At 36.6% G+C, this 26,828-nt stretch overlaps 1 protein-coding gene across 1 annotated transcript; it reads left to right on the top strand.

Moving 5' to 3' along the window:
• The first annotated feature begins 557 nt into the window (after positions 1-557).
• On the top strand, positions 558-26,623 carry LOC125647742 (sodium-coupled monocarboxylate transporter 1-like). Its single transcript, XM_048874541.2, has 16 exons — positions 558-1,058; positions 1,165-1,233; positions 1,333-1,384; positions 2,457-2,524; positions 2,666-2,746; positions 2,933-3,006; positions 3,119-3,259; positions 5,994-6,123; positions 6,867-6,955; positions 19,205-19,317; positions 19,616-19,686; positions 20,006-20,092; positions 20,277-20,461; positions 22,720-22,823; positions 22,921-23,039; positions 25,829-26,623. Exons 1-16 carry the CDS (start codon positions 720-722, stop codon positions 26,066-26,068), a joined length of 1,962 nt encoding a protein of 653 aa, XP_048730498.1. The 5' UTR covers positions 558-719; the 3' UTR covers positions 26,069-26,623.
• Positions 26,624-26,828: the final 205 nt, after the last annotated feature.

Raw genomic sequence — 26,828 nt, 5'->3', positions numbered from 1 at the left:
TCTGTTTGTTTGTTTATTTCTTTACTCTCGTTTGTGTAACTTTTGCTTTAATATATTTTGATCGACCTAATTCTAGAACAAAGTGTTCCATTGCCGGTCGTGTGCAAGTTCGTATTAAGTTTACCCATAAGTACTCCATAATCAAGGCAAATCTTCTGGGTAAACTTCTTCCATGATTTTATTTACCCTGCCTTTTAAGCCAGAGAACCAAATATCTGATTTTCGAAGCTTAAGACTTGTAACGTAGATGGTGTTACATAACTTATAGGATACATGCAGATTCTGACAATGCATTTCTTCCCGGAAACATGTCGAAACGAGAGAAAAATACGTCAGACAGCCTGCAGATTGTGGTTTTTTAACTGTGGTTCACTAAGTATCAACTGTGTGTTGATAGGTCCTTAATGAGATGCATACCGTCTTAGACAAGATACCTCATCTCAAATACAAACACGTCCATTCAACGAAGGTCAACATTGCGCTGTCCCCCAGACAACAATCCGCGGTATACCCGTAGTCTGCCATATCGTCTCCTGACGAGTACTTATAAGTAAATCAGTCTATTATCAGACACGTCGTGCGCGGGGTAACATATAACCGAAATGATTAGAAAGGGCGAACAAAATATATATCAAATCATTTCACATCGTGTAGGTGCAAATGTTTTGTGATAAAGCGTGAGGGACGACTTTAATGTGAAGTGAAAGAATTATACAAAAATGGAAGAAAACAAATTTCAAATAGCAGACTACATCGTTTTTGGAGCGATGCTTCTGGTTTCCGCCGGAATAGGAGTATATTATGCTTTTGCTGGAGGAAAGCAACGAACAAACAAAGAATTTTTAATGGCAGACCGCAGCATGAGGTCACTTCCTGTTGCGTTATCGGTCCTCGCCAGCTTCTTTTCGGCCTCCACTTTACTGGGCACTCCGGCAGAAATCTACGAATATGGAAGCCAATACTGGATATCTGTGTTTGGGGCTATTTTAGCCCCTCTGACAGGAGCTTTCTTTTTCGGTCCGATGTTCTTTAATTTGAAAATCGTTAGTGTGTATGAGGTGAGCTGTACATAGAAAGGACGAGGGCAGAAAACCAGTTTATTTCACTTTATAGTATATTATGTTTTTATTCATTCCTAATTTTTGTTTCATACTTTTTTTTCAGTACCTTGAACTAAGATTCCATTCCAAATCTGTCCGTTTGTTCGCAGCAGCACTGTTCATTTTACGACTGGTAAGACCGGCATCGATATGCATCCTCTGTACTGGTAATAGTTGTCAAGTTTATGACCCCCAGCTAGTATGTATCATTTGTTTGAAGCTTATATTGTAGATTATGGGGATGGGTATCGTGCTATACGGTCCATCGACTGCACTAGCAGCAGGTATATACATTTTGTAATGATTAGTTCAATGCTATAGAAATGGCATATGTTAAGGGCTTCATTATAAACGTTTATTTAAAGCGAAATATCCAGAAATGCAGGGGGAATAACATCTTACAAACTATATTTACATTTCTAACTGTTTTCACAGTGATAACCCTTTAGGGATTCAATACATTAGTTTCCACATGTATACTACATCGACATGTAAATTACTTGTCATGACGTCAGTGGGCGGGAACTATGAAAATTAACATGGACCCCCATGCACGTATATTTCAGTTTCTACTAGACTGTATTTTTTTTATGTCGATAATTCAAGGAACCACTGTTTAATTGTGTGAAGTGATTAACTACAGAGGAAAACGTGATGATTAGCATAAGAGTGAAGCATTAATTAATTATCACGTTTTCTACTGTAGTTAATCACCTCACATATACCTAACAAACTAGACAGTGATTTCCTGCATTCAAATTTATATTTGAAATAAAAATGACAATATAAAATCGACATACATACTGACTAAAAGTATGATATTCCATGTTAATTTCAATACTCCCCACAACATGCACACGTTAGCATCGCGACAAGTTGCTGATTTGCATGCACGTGAGAAATTTACACGCTGGGAAAACTAACACATTGGAGCTTTAAAGGTTACCATAGAGAAAACAAGAAGTGGAAATCCGGGTTTCCATTGTGGTTAATCACCTCAAATGCAAAAAAAAAAAAAAAAAAAAAAAAAAAAAAAAAAAAAAAATCTTTACAAAATGAAACACCCCCTCCCCTTAAAATCCCAACTAGACAGTGTTTCCTTAATAACTCCTTATTTTTCATTGTGAAAATTGACTCGACATATTTCGCCTTAACCGTCGTACATGAACAGGCATTTGAAAATCTAATTTTAATATATTGAAGTACAATGACACATTCTGGAAAAACTCGGATTTCTGTTGTGGGAATATTGCATCTATATGTATTACAAATGCTTAATGATATTTTCAGTTAAAAATGTGCGTTATATTTCCATTTTTCTAAATAATTTAAGACACTTGTATTTTCGTCTTTCAGTAACAGGGCTTCCGGTTTGGACAATCATTTTAGCAGTGGGGGGAGTTTGCACATTTTACACAACGTTGGTTGGTATATTCTCGCATATGATTAGCAAAAAAAAAAAAAACAATTTAACAAAAAAAAAATAAAAATAAAAATCCAAGCAGTAAATTTAAAGACCGTGGCATGTTTTCTACACTCCATATCGAACTATGATTGATTTATAGGGAGGGATGAAAGCCGTCATATGGACCGACGTTTTCCAGACCCTGGTCATGTTTGCCGGAATGTTAGCTGTCTTTATTCAGGTCTTACAATACATATAATCTTTAGGATTTAGTTTCTTAGTGCGTTAACAAAGTGGAAATAACTCATAAATAATCGAAATGGTTTGAAAATCAATTTATGAATTGTCATTTGTATTCTGAAAATATGTTAAATATGCACACTCATCAGCTTCTCGCACTAAAAGCATTGCATCTCAATTTCTTTAGGGATGCATTAAAGTAGGTGGCCTTGGAGAAATGTGGAATATCAACTATGAAGGCGGAAGGATTAATTTCTTTAAGTAGGATTGACATTTTAAAGCTTCAAAACTATCCATTTCTTTTATGACGGGTGGAAGTTATGGAAATTGGAAGAAATAAGGATATTCATCATAGCTATTGTATTTTTTTCAGTTTTGATCCAGATCCACACATTCGACAGTCATTTTGGTCTTTGACTATCGGGATATATTTTGTATGGTTGTATCCCTACACCGTGGACCAGCAAATGGTGCAGAGGTTTTCTTCTGCTCGGTCCCTGAAAGATGCAAGATTGTAAGCATTGCAAATTTACTGCCCAACATAACACGGTTTTAGTCAGGCGGGCAAGTAACATCGTTTTTATGCCCCAGAATTGAAGATTCGGAAGCATATAGCTGCAGAACCGTAGCTCTCTGAAAAAATATTTTGACATAACAGAGAGCTACAGAGCCACCCCTTATAAAAACCTTCGATTTACGGCGCACAAAAAGCTGCGCACGGTTGAGGCCTAATATCGTTGTATTCTTGAGTTGCTGTCTCATAAATTTAATATCAAAAAATTCTTAACATATTTCCCTACTATAATTGTGTCTAAACATACCTTCAAATATTCATTAAAGCCCCATACGACCTGAAAACCCCAGCTTCAAATGATTTCGTTTGTTGACGTAGCCATGTTAGGTAGCCGGTCAATTCGTACCCTGTTGTTGTTGGTATCTATTCATAAACGTTATATGTTATGTATTCGCTCTTCATTTATTATCAATACGAATAATTTATAGAAATTAAAAAAATAAAGTTTTTCTAAAGGTAAAATAAGCTCTTGATTCATGAAAATGCTACTAAAGTCCTTAACACTCGTGTGGTAGGGATGGAGAGCGGACCAGACTAATGAAAGCCGCATTGCCGTGAGTTTAGCTATTTGAATAATTATCATTTAAAGGCACTGGGATGATATATTATTTAAAATATTTAGCTAAAATGTTTGTGGGGATATTAGTTCACATCTAGACGATATTGTGCTAGTATGGAAATTAACCAGGATTCGAATTGACCGGCTACCTAACATGGCTACGTCAACAAACGAAATCATTTGAAGCTGGGAGTTTTCAGGTCGTATGGGGCTTTAATGAATATTTGAAGGTATGTTTAGACACAAGTATAGTAGGGAAATATGTTAAGAATTTTTTGATATTAAATTTATGAGACAGCAACTCAAGAATACAACGATATAAGTCCTCAACCGTGCACAGCTTTTTGTGCGCCGTAAATCGAAGGTTTTTATAAGGGGTGGCTCTGTAGCTCTCTGTTATGTCAAAATATTTTTTCAGAGAGCTACAGTTCTGCAGCTAGGAAGCATATAGAGTTTGGCCTGTCTGTCTGTCTGTGGCAAACACTTTAACCTTGGTCATATCTTTTACACCATAACAGGTAGATCGTTCATATTTGGTTTGTGTATTCCTTGTAGCAAGACCTTTCCATTGACACCAAAACATTTGACCTGGTGACCTTAACATTGACCTTTGATCTACTTTAAGAAAATTTGAATATAAGCCATATCTTTCGAATCGTAAGAGGTACTGTTTTTATGTTAAGCATGTGCATTTCTTGTGAGAAAATCTTTTCAACGATACCAGATTTGTTGACCTTGTGCATTGGAAATATAAAAAAAAAAACCCGTTAACCTGGCTAATATTTTTTACACCATAATAGGTAGGCCTTTCATATTTCGTATGTGTATTCCTTGTGGAAAGATCTTTCGATAGAATACCAAAATACTTGATCAGGTATTAACCTACTTTTAGAAAATTCTAATATAAACCATATCTTTCATATTTGTGCATTTTTTGTTTCAAGATCCTTCCATTGGTACCAAATTTGTTGACCTTGTGACCTTCAAATTGATTATTCACTAAAATGAATTCCACTTTGTAGTAATCCGGGGGCATCAGTGTTTCACAAACACATCTTGTTTAAAACGGGTGGGACAGTCGTCTGAGAAGTTGGAAGTTGGATTGTATAAAATTCTTAACAAGCATAAATAAGAGTACCGCAAACGTCCGTTAGACCTCCAGTGCAATATCTGTATACATGATTTTTTAAAAAGTCCAGTAAAACTATTTGGCTTACTTTTAGCACTAAAGTAGGTCATGGTGCACAAATCCAGCTGAAATGCAAACTTAACTTATATTCCTCCGAGAGGAAGCTATTGATCAAATTTTAGGACAATATCTGTATTCGTAACGAAAACAAGGTTTTTCTACTAAGTAATACTACGACCTTCAGCTTTGACCTTGAGAAATAATTGGCATCCTCCGTTTGGCATAAGGTGTATGCGTACCAAGTTTGACGGTCCTAGCCTCAGGGGTTCAGTCTGTATTCTGTCTACAAGGTTTTCCTACTAAGTGATGCTACAACCTTGACCTTGAAGAACAAAAAAAGTCCTCCACTTGGCATGAGGAGTATGTGTACCAAGTTTGTCGGTTCTAGCCCCAATACTTCGGTCTGTATTCTGCCTATTAGGTTTTCCTATTAACTGATACTACAACTTTTACCTTGAAAAACGATATAGCCATCTTCCTCTCATTATAGTGATCAAATGTACTGAGTAGTAAGATCCTGGAGCTTACGGTGCATTTTGCCTATACAGGGTCGGGACAAACAGACGAACGACGTCATACCATAATCCATCCTTCGCTCCACATGGGTTTAATTCAAAACCATCAACCTTAAATTCCTCTCATTCTCTACCACGATCAAAATTCGTGGGGGGAGGCAGTCATCTAACATATCTTTAATATTTAGCATATGGAAATAAATAACAGACAACGATCATTGGCAAAAAAGGGGGGGACTACGATTTTTAAATATCTAGACTTTTTTTCTAACTTGGTGGTGAGTCTGCTTAACAATGAAAGAGTAATTAAAATAATGAAGAGTAGCGATAACGAATGTGTTTTATCTATTTATATATTGATATATTTCAGCAATATCTGTGTGATGTAAAAATAAAATGGGCATTTTTCAGCGCTCTGATTTGCAATGTCCCAGGGATGTTCCTTTTGATAACGCTGTGTTCGCTCACTGGATTGGCTCTTTATGCCAATTACGTCACTTGTGATCCGCTAAAAAATAATGACGTAGCAAATCCTAACCAGGTACGTTTCAGTGCACATGTGTCATGTATGTCATTAACTCATTCAAGCGTATAATCATTAGCTATGTCGTGTATGTATGTAGCTGAGAGTACTGCAGTGTAGATCTTTTTGGGACTGTCTACACAATAATGTAGTTCTCAGATCCACACTGCAGTTAGCCAATATTGTAGACTGAAACGAATACATTAAATTCAGCTTCGATCGCTCCATTTCCAATATAAACTTGAACTTCATCGATCCGCCTTCGTTCATTTTTTGCTACCACTCTTGGCATGAGAATGAGGTTTTAAAGTGCAATATTTTAATCTTCCATGTTTGTTTACGACCCTTTAAAAACATTGGAAATGTTCGAATTTGTTACCAGTACAGATACAGAAGAGAGCGTTTTCAGTTGAGTCATTCTTCTACCTTCATTTGAAGTACTGCAATTTTCCACAAGTTAAATCTAAAGTGTATATGTTTTTTTCTTTTAATTAACAATTCAAAACAAATTAATCAGTATTAAAAAAAACCCAACATTTTTCTTTTGACAGAATGTGATACGATGCTAAGCAAACTTACCCTCTACATCTTACACGTACAATGTTCGGATTTGATGTCGATCTTGAACTTTCACATTATATTTTTATTTTTTAAATGTTCTTTTATCGATGTCTGAACTTGTATTTAGTACTCCAGATATCAATGTAGTGCATTCATTTAGAAGTAAAACATAATCATGTAATCTCGCTCCCTTTTTTCAGCTCCTACCATATTTTGTACTGGAAGTCTTCAAAGATCTACCGGGTTTGCCTGGCTTATTTGTAGCCTGTATGTTCAGTGGCGCCTTAAGGTAGTACTTTTCACTTTCACTGGTTTGAAACAATGATAATTATATTATCGTGATATCTCTTGGAAATGCGACTTTTTAAAAATCCGTTGCATGGTTTAATCTGGGTCTATCAGTTTTGGAAAGCAATCAAAATAATGTATATCTATTCCTGTGTAAAGATTGGAAAAGCCTTTTATCCGTATGTCGCTTCCAGACCAGAGTATTCACTATAGATAGTCTTCTTGTGTGTTGAGTTATTCTTTCAAATACGTTTTCATTTAACATTTCGTTCAGAAATTCTTAAATCTAGTGTTTTACTGTAAAATTATTTTTTGGTGAGCAGCAGCGTTAAGTTGCCAAAATTCTATTATCAAAGACAAAATATGGTATACACATGGGCAAGCAAACTGGTACACACAAAACAAAATAGACAGATTTGTAGCTTATTAGATTTATTGGCGGTAATGATCACGGCTGCTCATAACTAGTGCAAGGAGAAAAACCATAACCCAAAGTGAACCCTGAGACCAGATGTACACTCGGAAAAAAATAAGATAATGTTTATTTATATTTGTAATAGCAATTAAATGAATGAAAAATCCAGGTGAGCTCTACTGGCAAACTGAATCTCCGCCCACTCGGAAATGGCAGCCGTGACGGAGGAATGGCTCTCCATAATAGGTTCTTGCCTGATAATACAAAAAACAAATGGGTATCCCTAATAAAAGTGATCACATCATCATTCAGTGAACACTACAAATAAGGATTTAATGCGCAATATGCTACAAAGGGAACCAGCAACAATTTTGCTTAATTGGGCATCCCTAAACAAAATATGATCACAACGTAATCAGTTAACACTGAAAAAAAAACCAATGTAATATTTTGTCACAAGGAATACTCATGTGAAATATCAAAGCTCTAGCTCTTACTGTTCAAAAGTTATTGACAAGGTTAAAGTAGGTCAAACTCCAAAGTCGAGGTAAAAAATGTTGGTACCCACGGAAAAGTGTTGCAATAAGGAATACTGTGAACAAGAGATGTTTGTAAAACACACATGCCCCCCCCCCCCCCCCCCCCCCCCCCGGTGCAAAATTGAAAAGGGGTATACACCGCACATCATTTAATTGATAGTAGTGTCATCAGTTCAAAATATTGAACAGACAATATCTTCCTATGTCAAGAGTGGATTGACCATGTGACCTAAAAATCAATAGGGGTCATCTACTCCTTTTCGATTCGGTGCGATTAAACCGGAAGTAAGACAGTTTAGCGAAATTCTTAGACACTTGGAGGTGTAAAAACATCTTTTTCTTCGAATGAACGGCATTGGAACGAAACGAAACCCTACAGATATTGAAAGTAAGGCATATGTGAACAATTCATCGCATCAGGCTGTTTGAGAAACATCCACAATAACCCAAACCCGAATTTGTCTAAAAAAGAGTGTCCTACCCTTCCTTTTTTATACATGCACATACTATATATTTACTTTAACTTCCAGTGCCCGTGGCAATAAATAACACCTTTTCTCATCAAGGTTTGTATAGGTACACGTTTTATTTGCCAACAATCCCCATCTTGTACTAGTGTCAAGGCGTTGCCTAGACATGTTAGGGACGATCCCCATCTTGCACTAGTGTCAAGGCGTTGTTTAGACATGTTAGGGGCGAGCCCCATCTTGTACTAGTGTCAAGGCGTTGCTTAGACATGTTAGGCGCGATCCCCATCTTGTACTAGTGTCAAGGCGTTGCCTAGACATGTTAGGGGCGATCTCCATCTTGCACTAGTGTCAAGGCGTTGTTTAGACATGTTAGGGGCGAGCCCCATCTTGTACTAGTGTCAAGGCGTTGCTTAGACATGTTAGAGACGATTATAAGGTCATAGTATAGTATTAACAGTTTCGTAACCCATATTTTGAATTAAAAACTGGTGACATATTATACAATATCAAAGTAAACATAAAATGATAATTTGACAAGCAGATTCATATATACACATGTAGCTTAAAACTTCACAATAATGGTGAATAACACGTACTCTTTTCTATAGAGAATAATTGTATGCCCCTTAATGCATACTTTCTTAGCCTGTCAAAAGTAGGAGTCGTAATTGTATTGAAATAAAAACACGACTTGGCATGCAGTTGCTTTGGAGCAAATTTTAATTAAAATTGCTCCGAGAAGTAGCAACAATTCTTCAGGACTACCACTACAACATTTGTACCAGGCATGGTGTGTTGACCGTTTCGGAGTAAATCGAAAGTCCTGACCACCATGAAGGAATTCAGATCTCGATCTGTAAAAAGCATCAACACTCTACAGTGTGCATATTCCCCGCATCCCGACGACAGAATTACAACCTTATATCAGACTGTACGACAGAATCACAACCTTATATCAGACTGTACGACAGAATCACAACCTTATATCAGACTGTACGACAGAATTACAACCTTATATCAGACTACGACAGAATTACAACCTTATATCAGACTACGACAGAATTACAACCTTATATCAGACTACGACAGAATTACAACCTTATATCAGACTGTACGACTGAATTACAACCTTATATCAGACTGTACGACAGAATTACAACCTTATATCAGACTACGACAGAATTACAACCTTATATCAGACTGTACGACAGAATTACAACCTTATATCAGACTACGACAGAATTACAACCTTATATCAGACTGTACGACAGAATCACAACCTTATATGAGACTACGACAGAATTACAACCTTATATCAGACTACGACAGAATTACAACCTTATATCAGACTACGACAGAATCACAACCTTATATCAGACTGTACGACAGAATTACAACCTTATATCAGACTACGACAGAACTACAACCTTATATCATACTGTACGACAGAATCACAACCTTATATCATACTGTACGACAGAATCACAACCTTATATCATACTGTACGACAGAATCACAACCTTATATCATACTGTACGACAGAATCACAACCTTATATCATACTGTACGACAGAATTACAACCTTATATCATACTGTACGACAGAATTACAACCTTATATCAGACTGTACGACAGAATTACAACCTTATATCAGACTGTACGACAGAATCACAACCTTATATGAGACTACGACAGAATTACAACCTTATATCAGACTACGACAGAATTACAACCTTATATCAGACTACGACAGAATCACAACCTTATATCAGACTGTACGACAGAATTACAACCTTATATCAGACTACGACAGAACTACAACCTTATATCATACTGTACGACAGAATCACAACCTTATATCATACTGTACGACAGAATCACAACCTTATATCATACTGTACGACAGAATCACAACCTTATATCATACTGTACGACAGAATCACAACCTTATATCATACTGTATGACAGAATTACAACCTTATATCATACTGTACGACAGAATTACAACCTTATATCAGACTGTACGACAGAATTACAACCTTATATCAGACTACGACAGAATCACCTTATATCAGACTGTACGACAGAATTACAACCTTATATCAGACTACGACAGAATTACAACCTTATATCAGACTACGACAGAATTACAATCTTATATCAGACTGTACGACAGAATTACAACCTTATATCAGACTACGACAGAATTACAACCTTATATCATACTGTACGACAGAATTACAACCTTATATCATACTGTACGACAGAATCACAACCTTATATCAGACTACGACAGAATTACAACCTTATATCAGACTACGACAGAATTACAACCTTATATCATACTGTACGACAGAATTACAACCTTATATCATACTGTACGACAGAATTACAACCTTATATCATACTGTACGACAGAATTACAACCTTATATCAGACTACGACAGAATTACAACCTTATATCAGACTGTACGACAGAATCACAACCTTATATCAGACTGTACGACAGAATCACAACCTTATATCATACTGTACGACAGAATTACAACCTTATATCATACTGTACGACAGAATTACAACCTTATATCATACTGTACGACAGAATTACAACCTTATATCAGACTACGACAGAATTACAACCTTATATCAGACTACGACAGAATTACAACCTTATATCAGACTGTACGACAGAATCACAACCTTATATCAGACTGTACGACAGAATCACAACCTTATATCAGACTGTACGACAGAATTACAACCTTATATCATACTGTACGACAGAATTACAACCTTATATCAGACTGTACGACATAATTACAACCTTATATCAGACTACGACAGAATTACAACCTTATATCATACTGTACGACAGAATTACAACCTTATATCATACTGTACGACAGAATTACAACCTTATATCATACTGTACGACAAAATTACAACCTTATATCAGACTACGACAGAATTACAACCTTATATCAGATACGACAGAATTACAACCTTATATCAGACTGTACGACAGAATCACAACCTTATCTCAGACTGTACGACAGAATCACAACCTTATATCATACTGTACGACAGAATTACAACCTTATATCATACTGTACGACAGAATTACAACCTTATATCAGACTACGACAGAATTACAACCTTATATCAGACTACGACAGAATTACAACCTTATATCAGACTACGACAGAATTACAACCTTATATCAGACTGCACGACAGAATTACAACCTTATATCAGACTACGACAGAATCACAACCTTATATCATACTGTACGACAGAATTACAACCTTATATCAGACTGTACGACAGAATTACAACCTTATATCAGACTACGACAGAATTACAACCTTATATCAGACTGTACGACAGAATCACAACCTTATATCAGACTACGACAGAATTACAACCTTATATCAGACTACGACAGAATTACAACCTTATATCAGACTGTACGACAGAATTACAACCTTATATCAGAGTACGACAGAATTACAACCTTATATCAGACTGTACGACAGAATCACAACCTTATATCAGACTACGACAGAATTACAACCTTATATCAGACTACGACAGAATTACAACCTTATATCAGACTGTACGACAGAATTACAACCTTATATCAGACTGTACGACAGAATTACAACCTTATATCATACTTTACGACAGAATTACAACCTTATATCATACTGTACGACAGAATTACAACCTTATATCATACTGTACGACAGAATTACAACCTTATATCATACTGTACGACAGAATTACAACCTTATATCATACTGTACGACAGAATCACAACCTTATATCAGACTGTACGACAGAATCACAACCTTATATCAGACTGTACGACAGAATTACAACCTTATATCAGACTACAACAGAATCACAACCTTATATCAGACTGTACGACAGAATCACAACCTTATATCAGACTACGACAGAATTACAACCTTATATCAGACTACGACAGAATTACAACCTTATATCAGACTGTACGACAGAATTACAACCTTATATCAGACTACGACAGAATTACAACCTTATATCAGACTGTACGACTGAATTACAACCTTATATCAGACTGTACGACAGAATTACAACCTTATATCAGACTACGACAGAATTACAACCTTATATCAGACTGTACGACAGAATTACAACCTTATATCAGACTACGACAGAATCACAACCTTATATCAGACTGTACGACAGAATTACAACCTTATATCAGACTACGACAGAATTACAACCTTATATCATACTGTACGACAGAATTACAACCTTATATCATACTGTACGACAGAATCACAACCTTATATCAGACTACGACAGAATTACAACCTTATATCAGACTACGACAGAATTACAACCTTATATCATACTGTACGACAGAATTACAACCTTATATCATACTGTACGACAGAATTACAACCTTATATCATACTGTACGACAGAATTACAACCTTATATCAGACTACGACAGAATTACAACCTTATATCAGACTGTACGACAGAATCACAACCTTATATCAGACTGTACGACAGAATCACAACCTTATATCATACTGTACGACAGAATTACAACCTTATATCATACTGTACGACAGAATTACAACCTTATATCATACTGTACGACAGAATTACAACCTTATATCAGACTACGACAGAATTACAACCTTATATCAGACTACGACAGAATTACAACCTTATATCAGACTGTACGACAGAATCACAACCTTATATCAGACTGTACGACAGAATCACAACCTTATATCAGACTGTACGACAGAATTACAACCTTATATCATACTGTACGACAGAATTACAACCTTATATCAGACTGTACGACATAATTACAACCTTATATCAGACTACGACAGAATTACAACCTTATATCATACTGTACGACAGAATTACAACCTTATATCATACTGTACGACAGAATTACAACCTTATATCATACTGTACGACAAAATTACAACCTTATATCAGACTACGACAGAATTACAACCTTATATCAGATACGACAGAATTACAACCTTATATCAGACTGTACGACAGAATCACAACCTTATCTCAGACTGTACGACAGAATCACAACCTTATATCATACTGTACGACAGAATTACAACCTTATATCATACTGTACGACAGAATTACAACCTTATATCAGACTACGACAGAATTACAACCTTATATCAGACTACGACAGAATTACAACCTTATATCAGACTACGACAGAATTACAACCTTATATCAGACTGCACGACAGAATTACAACCTTATATCAGACTACGACAGAATCACAACCTTATATCATACTGTACGACAGAATTACAACCTTATATCAGACTGTACGACAGAATTACAACCTTATATCAGACTACGACAGAATTACAACCTTATATCAGACTGTACGACAGAATCACAACCTTATATCAGACTACGACAGAATTACAACCTTATATCAGACTACGACAGAATTACAACCTTATATCAGACTGTACGACAGAATTACAACCTTATATCAGAGTACGACAGAATTACAACCTTATATCAGACTGTACGACAGAATCACAACCTTATATCAGACTACGACAGAATTACAACCTTATATCAGACTACGACAGAATTACAACCTTATATCAGACTGTACGACAGAATTACAACCTTATATCAGACTGTACGACAGAATTACAACCTTATATCATACTTTACGACAGAATTACAACCTTATATCATACTGTACGACAGAATTACAACCTTATATCATACTGTACGACAGAATTACAACCTTATATCATACTGTACGACAGAATTACAACCTTATATCATACTGTACGACAGAATCACAACCTTATATCAGACTGTACGACAGAATCACAACCTTATATCAGACTGTACGACAGAATTACAACCTTATATCAGACTACAACAGAATCACAACCTTATATCAGACTGTACGACAGAATCACAACCTTATATCAGACTACGACAGAATTACAACCTTATATCAGACTACGACAGAATTACAACCTTATATCAGATTGTACGACAGAATTACAACCTTATATCAGACTACGACAGAATTACAACCTTATATCAGACTGTACGACAGAATTACAACCTTATATCATACTGTACGACAGAATTACAACCTTATATCAGACTACGACAGAATTACAACCTTATATCAGACTGTACGACAGAATTACAACCTTATATCAGACTACGACAGAATCACAACCTTATATCAGACTGTACGACAGAATTACAACCTTATATCATACTGTACGACAGAATTACAACCTTATATCAGACTACGACAGAATTACAACCTTATATCAGACTGTACGACAGAATTACAACCTTATATCAGACTACGACAGAATCACAACCTTATATCAGACTGTACGACAGAATCACAACCTTATATCAGACTGTACGACAGAATTACAACCTTATATCAGACTACGACAGAATTACAACCTTATATCAGACTACGACAGAATTACAACCTTATATTATACTGTACGACAGAATTACAACCTTATATCAGAGTACGACAGAATTACAACCTTATATCAGACTGTACGACAGAATCACAACCTTATATCATACTGTACGACATAATTACAACCTTATATCAGACTACGACAGAATTACAACCTTATATCAGACTGTACGACAGAATTACAACCTTATATCATACTGTACGACAGAATTACAACCTTATATCAGACTATGACAGAATTACAACCTTATATCATACTGTACGACAGAATTACAACCTTATATCGGACTGTACGACAGAATCACAACCTTATATCGGACTGTACGACAGAATCACAACCTTATATCAGACTGTACGACAGAATTACAACCTTATATCATACTGTACGACAGAATTACAACCTTATATCATACTGTACGACAGAATTACAACCTTATATCAGACTACGACAGAATTACAACCTTATATCAGACTACGACAGAATTACAACCTTATATTAGACTACGACAGAATCACAACCTTATATCAGACTGTACGACAGAATTACAACCTTATATCAGACTGACTGTACGACGTTCTCTTGGTCGCAAAACGCATGCATGTTAACTGTCTCTGTGATAACATGATAATGGTTTACCTAGCGCTTCCAAACTTCTACTTAATAGTTAACATCAAAACTCTCGTTAAAGAAACGAAAGTCGGAAAGTTTTACATTTTTGAATGTATCAAATGCTTTCTCATCTTTGGAAAACTTCAAATACCGAATAAGTACATCACAGAGAGCCTATAAGGTAGTCGTCTTATTTAATGCAGTGTTCTAGATAGAGGACTGACAACGATTTATCTCACTGAAGTACTTTTCGTAGAGGTTTCGAACTGTGGATCTTGATTATGTTGACCATGGTATTTGTAAAACAGCTTTCCCTATAATAACTATAGATGTATAATAGGTCACTTCACGGAACTAAATTCTACATACCGCGTAGTCCGAATACATGGAGCAATAGTGAAGGGGATGGGAAAAGATAAAGCACGATAGACGAGGGCACAATAACGCACAACTACAAAAACACAGCACAGTCTACAACGACACAGTGAAGTACCACCTACAACAGGGACGATACAGCATTGCCCAAACACAGCACAGTCTACAACGACACAGTGAAGTACCACCTACAACAGGGACGATACAGCATTGCCCAAACACAGCACAGTCTACAACGACACAGTGAAGTACCACCTACAACAGGGACGACACAGTGAAGTACCACCTACAACAGGGACGATACAGCATTGCCCAAACACAGCACAGTCTACAACGACACAGTGAAGTACCACCTACAACAGGGACGATACAGCATTACCCAAACACAGCACAGTCTACAACGACACAGTGAAGTACCACCTACAACAGGGACGATACAGCAATACCCAAACACAGCACAGTCTACAACGACACAGTGAAGTACCACCTACAACAGGGACGATACAGCATTACCCAAACACAGCACAGTCTACAACGACACAATGAAGTACCACCTACAACAGGGACGATACAGCATTACCCAAACACAGCACAGTCTACAACGACACAGTGAAGTACCACCTACAACAGGGACGATACAGCAATACCCAAACACAGCACAGTCTACAACGACACAGTGAAGTACCACCTACAACAGGGACGATACAGCAATACCCAAACACAGCACAGTCTACAACGACACAGTGAAGTACCACCTACAACAGGGACGATACAGCAATACCCAAACACAGCACAGTCTACAATGGCACAGTGAAGTACCACCTACAACAGGGACGATACAGCATTACCCAAACACAGCACAGTCTACAACGACACAGTGAAGTACCACCTACAACAGGGACGATACAGCAATACCCAAACACAGCACAGTCTACAACGACACAGTGAAGTACCACCTACAACAGGGACGATACAGTGAAGTACCACCTACAACAGGGACGATACAGCAATACCCAAACACAGCACAAAATATCATCACAGACAATGGCACGAAAAAGCACCATCCATACACAGCACAAAATATCATCATAGACAATGGCATGATAAAGCACCATCCAAATACAGCACAAAATATCATCACAGACAATGTCACGAAAAAGCACCATCCATACACAGCACAAAATATCATCATAGACAATGGCATGATAAAGCACCATCCAAATACAGCACAAAATATCATCATAGACCATCCAAATACAGCACAAGATATCATCACAGACAATGGCATGGTAAAGCACCAATACCAAATTCACAATACAGCACCATCGACAAAGGCATGAAAAAGTACCATTCATTGACACGATACATAGCCATATAAAGACGCTCTCTCCGATATAGACCGACTCCATCGTCAGTTAGTCCTCCATTTCTCAAGAGATATCCCAAACACATGGTACAGGCGTAAAGAGAGAGAGCTCTTTAGAAAGCTTTAAACTTCAGCTTTAAATTGATGCTTTATAATTACATAAAAGAGTTTCTTTTCATAATCAAGAGCTTTAGAATAATTCATATAAATTAGCTTTCGTTTTATGGCGTCTTTCATTCATTCATACTTTATTTCCTCCCAAAGGAGATTATGAACACGATACATGTACATTTATATAATTACAAATGCATAGAAACATGAATATGCAGTAAAGTTCTCTTGTATTGCAGTTAGTGAAAAAATGAGAAAAACCAAGTACATGAGATAACCAAAAACAGTAAAGAAAAAAGATACTCTGAGTTGTGCACACAAACGAATGAGTACATACAGTAGCAGATCACCCTTTAAAGAATCACTGGGCATATAGGACCGAAGCGCTGCTCGCCAGTCTGAAATTTAGCAGAGGAAATTAAGTAGTATTCATCTGGTTAAAGATGTAAATGTTTGCAAAGCAAAAAGTACCAAGTACCACGCAGGTTCCGAGGGCCCACAGAGTTCTTTACACACTCAGGTTTCAAGGACCCACATAGTTGTGCACACATTCAGGTTCCGAGGACCTACAGAGTTCTACACATACTCAGGTACCATACCTACGGAGTTCTACACATACTCAGGTACCATACCTACAGAGTTCTACATATACTCAGGTACCGAGGACCTACAGAGTTCTACACATACTCAGGTACCATACCTACAGAGTTCTACATATACTCAGGTACCGAGGACCTACAGAGTTCTACATATACTCAGGTACCGAGGACCTACAGAGTTCTACATATACTCAGGTACCTAGTACCTACAGAGTTCTACACATACTCAGGTACCATACCTACAGAGTTCTACATATACTCAGGTACCTAGTACCTACAGAGTTCTACACATACTCAGGTACCATACCTACAGAGTTCTACATATACTCAGGTACCGAGGATCTTCAGAGTTCTACGCATACTCAGGTACCATACCTACAGAGTTCTGTACATATTCAGGTACCGAGGACCTACAGAGTTCTACATATACTCAGGTACCATACCTACAGAGTTCTACATATACTCAGGTACCTAGGACCTACAGAGTTCTACATATACTCAGGTACCGAGGATCTACAGAGTTCTACACATACCCAGGTACCTAGGACCTACAGCGTTCTACATATACTCAGATACCTAGTACCTACAGAGTTCTACATATACTCAGGTACCGAGGATCTACAGAGTTCTATATATACTCAGGTACCTAGTACCTACAGAGTTCTACATATACTGCGATACAGTAGCTACCGGTAGTAACGATGGCGTTTCACCACTGTTCTCGAGAACGGAGGTAATTGAGCATGGACAAGATGAGTGCAGAAAACATTTGTGAATGAATTACCACACAAAAAAACCCCAAATAAACAAGGCCATTCAGATGCACACCTGTGTAAATGTTGCGGATTAATTTGCAGAGTTCGATGCTAGTTGTACTCAAAATTGTTTCAGGTTCTGCAAATGAAAATATTTGTCTGAAGATATAGAAGTCCCCCCCCCCCCCCGCCCCCCAGGATAGCTTATAAGGGAATAATTCGGTTAACATTCATGCATTTTCGCAACAGTCTTGATTGTCGGTGGGAGACAAAACGCATATATATGTTTTCAATTGTTTCCGCTCTCGTGGTTCTATTGCAAGAAAATATCGTAGTGGCATACAACAAAACTTATATTCATTTGCATTTTTGTTTGTTTTCTTTGGATTTTAAAAGGTGAAGAATAGTAGGAAAATAAAATGCTTTATTATTTAGGAAGCTTTGAGGACTGTAGTCTTCTGTTCTTACATTACAGTTCCGTGTCCTCCATGTTGAATTCACTAGCAGCGGTGACTTGGGAGGATTTTCTAAAGCTGAAATTTGGTTACTTATCGGAGAGCAATGCCACGATAGTCACTCGAGTTCTTGGTAATTGTTTACAAGTTGATGATCTTTAATCAATAAGATATAAAGATTGAGAATATGTATGTAATTATTGTGAAAGTATCTTCTTTTCTCTCGAAGCTATGATTGTAACAGACATACACATAATACTTGTCAGTCAGCAATATGTAATGGACATCACGAAGACGTGAAAGAGTCACGGCTGTTATCTGAGTCACACAATATCTATGACTTTTACTTAGTTTTTTTTGGGGTGGGGGGGGGGGGGGGGAATCAGGTTGGCATGTAAATATCGATTAAGTTAACCTGGTCTTTTTTTTAGTTTTTTTGTTCGGATTTCTTGGAATTGGAATGGCGTTTGCTGTCAAAGAAATGGGCGGCACTGTACTACAGGTAAAAGCAATGCATAATTTACAGCATTGTCAATGAAGTATCAGAACTGTCAATTCCTTCACATACATTCCTGCTCATTAAAAATTTAATTCAAAACATCTCGTGACTTCATCTAGTGCTTCATTTGAAACAAATAAAGTAATTTCAATTTTCATTATGTCTCTTTGTTTCCGTCATGAGCACTTCAACAACTTGTCAATTATTAAAGCAAAAGTATTGAGAAAATTAAAAGATACAATCAGCTATCATCCACCTACGGAGGAAACATGGAGTTGATGAACAATATAATCCCATGGGGAAATTACTTTCTGTTTCACAGGCGTCCTTGACCTTTAACGGTTCAGCTGGAGCCCCTCTTGTTGGGGTATTCATTCTTGGCGCCTGCTTTACAAGTTCTAATTGGGTCGTAAGTTTTTAAATGGGTCATCATAAACCAAAAGAAGATACTATATATATCTGAAAAACTATAACCTCAAATTACAGAAAATGTTTCGATTTTGAAAAGGATGAACAAAGTTCTAAGCAATTAAACGGAACTTTTCCTTTTAAAATAATGATACACTTTCTACTTGTATGACTTAACTAACCAGGGTGCATTGGTTGGAGGTTTGCTTGGTTTCGCTTTCCCTATGTGGGGTGGAATAGGAAAATACGTCTCTTCACCCCAGAACTTCCGTCTTCCTACCTCCTCCATGGGCTGCAACGGCAACAACGCAAGTGTTCATGACGTCATCATGTCAAGTGATTATTTCACAAACCAAACCAATCATTCTCTGTAAGGAATTTTCTATTCTAAATCAAAACGACTAATTTTGAACTGTTGGAAATACGGGTTCGGTGGCCTTAAACTGAGAATTATTTAGTTAAGTCACAGGCACCTGCACAGATCTGAAAATTAATTAATTAAGTCACAGGCACCTGCACAAGTCTGAGAATTAATTAGTTAAGTCACAGGCACCTGCACAGGTCTGAGAATTAATTAGTTAAGTCACTTGCACCTGCATAGGTCTGATAATTAATTAGTTAAGTCACAGGCACTGCACAGGTCTGAAAATTAATTAGTTAAGTCACTTGCACCTGCATAGGTCTGAGAATTAATTAGTTAAGCCACAGGCACCTGCAAAGGTCTGAAAATTAATTAGTTAAATCAGAGGCATCTGCACTGGTCTGAGAATTAATTAGTTAAGCCACAGGCACCTGCACAAGTCTGATAATTAATTAGTTAAGTAACAGGCACCTGCATAGGTCTTATAATTAATTAGTTAAGTCACAGGCACCTGCACATGTCTGAGAATTAATAAGTTAAGTCACAGGCACCTGCACAGGTCTGAAAATTAATTAGTTAAGTCACTTGCACCTGCATAGGTCTGAGAATTAATTAGTTAAGTCACAGGCACCTGCACAGGTCTGAAAATTAATTAGTTAAGTCACTTGCACCTGCATAGGTCTGAGAATTAATTAGTTAAGTCACAGGCACCTGCACAGGTCTGAAAATTAATTAGTTAAGTCACTTGCACCTGCATAGGTCTGAGAATTAATTAGTTAAGCCACAGGCACCTGCACAGGTCTGAAAATTAATTAGTTAAGTCAGAGGCATCTGCACTGGTCTGAGAATTAATTAGTTAAGCCACAGGCACCTGCACAAGTCTGATAATTAATTAGTTAAGTAACAGGTACCTGCATAGGTCTTATAATTAATTAGTTAAGTCACAGGCACCTGCACAGGTCTGATAATTAATAAGTTAAGTCACAGGCACCTGTACAGGTTTGATAATTGCACCTGCATAGGTCTGAGAATTAATTAGTTAAGTCACAGGCACCTGCACAGGTCTGAAAATTAATTAGTTAAGTCACTTGCACCTGCATAGGTCTGAGAATTAATTAGTTAAGTCACAGGCACCTGCATAGGTCTGGAAATTAATTAGTTAAGTCACAGGCACCTGCACAGGTCTGAGAATTAATTAGTTAAGCCACAGACACCTGCACAGGTCTGATAATTAATTAGTTAAGTCACAGGCACCTGCATAGGTCTGGAAATTAATTAGTTAAGTCACAGGCACCTGCACAGGTCTGAGAATTAATTAGTTAAGCCACAGACACCTGCACAGGTCTGATAATTAATTAGTTAAGTCACAGGCACCTGTACAGGTCTGATAATTAATTAGTTAAGTCAGACACCTGTACAGGTATGAGAATTAATTAGTTAAGTCACAGGCACCTGTACAGGTCTGAGAATTAATTAGTTAAGTCACAAGCACCTGCTGTTTGAAACCACGCTCCCTTTGATTTAACACCCTCGTTTTTGATTTGCAAATCAAAGCTATGGAGAAGTATAATTTTTGGATTCCATGTCTATCGTATCTAGTTTACAAGTCTCAATCTCATTTTGCGCTTTTATCAAACTCTTGAGTTACAGAGTTTTACTGGATTAAATACAACAGACACCGATACCACAGACATGTAATCCGGCATCAATTGTCAGGAAATGTTTTATTAGGTTTGTTTGTACACATTAAAAAAACCGCCGTGGTGGTCTAAAGGTTAGAGTGTACTTCCCGCATGCAGAAGCCCTGCCGCGACAGACCATTGAAGTCGTTAAAACAGGTAATGACTTTAAAACGGATGTTCCGTGTCACAGTAGGTGTGGCACGCTAAAGAACCCTCACTGCTCAATGGCCGTAAGCGGCGAGTATAGGCCTAAATTTGAAGCCCTTCACCGGTCTTCGTGACGTCTCCATATGAGTGAAAAATTCTCCAGAGAGACGTTAAGCAAGATACAATACAATACACATTAAAAATAGGGCCGGGGGGGGCTTCATAGGGAGTGTGGGTTCAAACGTCAGGTGCCTAAAGTCATGGTTGTTAAATTCACACACTACAGTACTTCTAAACTAATTTAATATGACTTATTATTTCAATAAGCCATGCATGGGAATCCCAAAAGATTGAAAATATACTCTGTAGAATTCCTAGAACGTATAGTTTTCAGATTATGGCCATCAAACCCGGTGTCTTTCACTTTATGAATTTCAGAGAGGGTGTTAACCAGTTGTATGGGATATCTTACTTATGGTTCAGTGCTCTGGGTGTGCTGATAACCGTGTCTGTCGGTCTCCTAGTCAGTTGGTGCACAAAGGGTAAGGAAAGACAACTGTTCCATGAAACATTACGGGTTTCTGTGAAATTATTCATGCTATAGAAAGTTTTTTAATTTTACCGTATTAATCATTGTAGGTCAGACGGAGAAGACTGGTAAGGTACCGGAACATTTAAAACTGAAGATGTGGGAGAACATCTGTATGTGTCTATGTTTTCCTCCAAATATTATAGGAAAGGAAGAAAAGCAGAAGCAGGTGATATAGTGAAATCCAGTCTTGAAGTTTTCGTCTATGTTCATTCATGATCTGTTCACTTTTTGATAAGGTAGACTGAATTATGAATGATATTATAACGAAACACCAAAAAAAACAAAACAAAAAAAAACAACAACAAAAAAACAACAACAAAACAAAAAAACACAACAGCACATATAATTTTCTGTGTTATTTATGAATTCAATAAACAAATATTTGTGGAACATAATATTTTATGATAAAAGTTTGATACCCATCGATTTTAGACATTTTTAGTCCCCAACCGGTTTGTAAAATCGAAGGGGACAATACTTCTCCCCCTGTCATCTGTCCCATTGGTTTTCCGTTCGTTTGAAACTTGCAGTGTAGTTTCAGAATGACAAACTACAGATCAAGTTCGAGTTTCGTAATGTTTGATGTATGGAGCGCCAAATTACCATAAACTGAAATAATTGAAGATATCTTTAATTATTTGAAGATATCATCAATTCAATTATTGCTCTCTTTAATTGAATTAATGTGCGCATTAAATCAATTATTGCTCTCATCAAATGAATTAATGCGCGCATCAATTGAATTGAAGAGAGCAATAATTGAATTAATACGCGCATCAATTGTATTAATGAGAGCAATAATTGATTTAATGCGCGCATTAATTCAATTATTGCTCTCTTCAATTCAGTTGATGAGAGCAACAATTTCGTGGAAAAATTGCTCGCAATAATTAATTTAGAGTTCGGTATAAATAATTTGATGATCTCTTTAATTCAATTGAAGATATCTTTAATTATTTACAATGCTTTTGTATAAGGAATTAATGCGCGCATCAATTCTTTTAAAGAGAGCAACAATTCAATATTAAAGAGATTATTATTTCAATTGTGGATATGTTGAATTGAAGATATCTTTAATTATATAGTTCCTCTCTCTAAAAGAATTATTGCTCTCTTCAAATGAATTAAAGATTTCATTAATTCAATTGAAGAGAGCAATAACTGAATTAATGCGCGCATTAAATCAATTATTGCTCTCATCAAATGAATTAATGCGCGCATTAATTCAATTATTGCTCTCATTAATTGATTTAATGCGCGCATTATATCAATTATTGCTCTCTTCAATTGAATTGTAGCGCTCATTAATTCAATTGTTGATATCATTAATTCATTTGAAGAGATCATTAATTCAATTAAAGCGCGCATCAATTCCGCTGAAGAATTAATGCTATCATCAATTCAATTGATGCGCGCAATAATTCAGAATTGAAGATATCATTAATTATTAGAAGAGATCTTTAATTAAATTGTTGCGCGCATCAAATGAATTGATGATATCTTCAAATAATTGAAGATATCTTCAATTATTTGAGTTTATGTTAATTTGGCGCTCCATATTGATGGACAGTGTGAAAGAGATTATTATTATTTTCTTTTTTAATAGTTTTTTTTATATATTCATCTCAAGAATTTTTCGATCATATATTGAGACGTCAAACAGTAAATTTGTGTCTGATAACAGTAATTATAAAAACAACCAAGGAAACGTGGTACTCCGTCAACGTGCGACATACCATTGTCTAGTTTCGATGCAGTTAAAAAAGCATCAAATCTGGGTCACCGTCTTTGCGCAAATACGAGGGGAAAATATTTGAATAATCGTGCAAAAAGAACACAAAACAACACATCGATATACCATTCATATCTGCAGTTAAATACATGTACTTATAAAAGGCCTCTCAACCCTGTTCGTAATGCTATTTCAACCGTTTGAGGGCCGATTTTGAATACCCGTGATTTCAGTCGGATTACAGAAATGCGGTAAACCGACTGATCAGACTTCGCTCACAGATAGAATACGCGCGTGATTAACAGATAGAATACGCGCGTGATTAACAGATAGAATACGCGCGTGATTAACAGATAGAATACTCGCGGGATTAACAGATGGAATACGCGCGTGATTAACAGATAGAATACTCGCGTGATTAACAGATAGAATACTCGCGTTATTCACAGATAGAATACTCGCGTGATTAACAGATAGAATACTCGCGTGATTAACAGATAGAATACTCGCGTGATTAACAGACAGAATACTCGCGTGATTAACAGATAGAATACTCGCGTGATTAACAGATAGAATACTCGCGTGATTAACAAGATCTGATATATATTTTCATTGCTATGTTCCTTTTGCGATGATTAATGAGTTTGAACTGTAAAATTAATTAAGGGATTTTTACACAATCTGCGTCTGAGTTTCGTCAACTGCCTCTATTCAGATGTCCTACTTTTACAGCCTTTCCATCAAAACACAATCGCGATAAATGTAAAAAATAATTTTTTTAACACCTGTCCATCACACAGTACAAAATTCGAACTTGATCTGTAGTTTGTTACTCTGAAAGTACACTGCAAGTTTCAAATGAACCTTACAAGCATAATGGGAAGAAGTCTGGTAAACCAATGGGACAGTCAGACAGGAACAGACGGACAGAGAAGAAAGCTATTTTCTCCTTAGGTTTTACAAACCGATAGTAGACTAATAAGTTGTAAGAAAACTTTATACACCGTGGAAATACATGTAGTGTAATATCCCACTGTATCTGCGAGATGTCTTTTGATGTAAATTTTGTCAATTTTAAAAATGTTTAGAAACCAACAAACGATACTAGGTACAGTGTTTCTTTTCGGAGTTGATTCCATATGGCAATTTTTTTTAACGTTTTAATGGTACGTACTAGTTTCATTTCTGAGTGGACATTACGTTATTATGATATTATGTTTCAGTTACGAGAACAGCTCAAGAACGTGCCGCCAATAGTCTACTCTCATCGTGACGTCAAGTCCAGCATCCTGTATTTACAAACATCAGACGTAACACTAACAGTAACAAATAACCCCGATGGCCTCCGAGAGGAATCAGATTCTAAAGAAATTGCTTCAGAATTAAAACCACATCGTGAAACAGATGATAGTGAATCATTTACAGATTCGTCAAGTGTAGACAAGATATTGCAAAACAACTGAGGAAAAATAATGAATTACATGTATAGGGTGTGGGGAAAATCTAATGTTGTTAAGAAAATAAAGACCTAATTACCTAGATGTCTGACGTAAAATGCGTACAAATTGTTTTTATGCCCCCGAGATCAAAGATCGGGGGCATATTTGCTTTTGTCTTGTCTGTCATTCTGTCTGAAACTTTAACCTTGCTGATAACTTTTGAACAGTAAGTGCTAGAACTTTGATATTTCACATGAGTATTCCTTGTGACAAGACCTTTCCGTGGGTACCTAAATGTTTGACCCTGTGACCTTGGAGTTTGACCTACTTTTAAAAAATTCACATTGGTCATAACTTCTAAATGGTCAATATTAGAGCTTTCATATTGCACCTGAGCATTCCTTGTGACAAGATCTTTCTACTGGTAACATTGGCTATCTTTGGAATTGGCCATTATCGGGGGCATTTGTGTTTCACAAACACATCTTGTATAATATTGAAAAAGAATATCCTCAATACATGTACTTGAAAAAGCTACTCTGGTTAACATTAAAGATCATTGTTATTCCTAAAATGTGACTACTTGTCACTGGAATTGTACCTTAACATAAATTCATATATTTTGTGTCTCCACCATTCTTTAAAAAGAGGAAGAATGTGGCTTATTCATTCCAGGAAAGTAAAAAGAGGAAGAATGTGGCTTATTCATTCCAGGAAAGTGTATATGGTTTTTAAAGATGTAAGGCGAAATTGACGATGTAGTCGTAAGCCACGCCTATTGTCT

The sequence above is a fragment of the Ostrea edulis genome, chromosome 6, assembly GCF_947568905.1.
Source record: "Ostrea edulis chromosome 6, xbOstEdul1.1, whole genome shotgun sequence".
NCBI lineage: Eukaryota > Metazoa > Mollusca > Bivalvia > Ostreida > Ostreidae > Ostrea > Ostrea edulis.
Note: the sequence above shows the minus strand (reverse complement) of the source record. Positions and strands in the feature narration are given on the sequence as shown.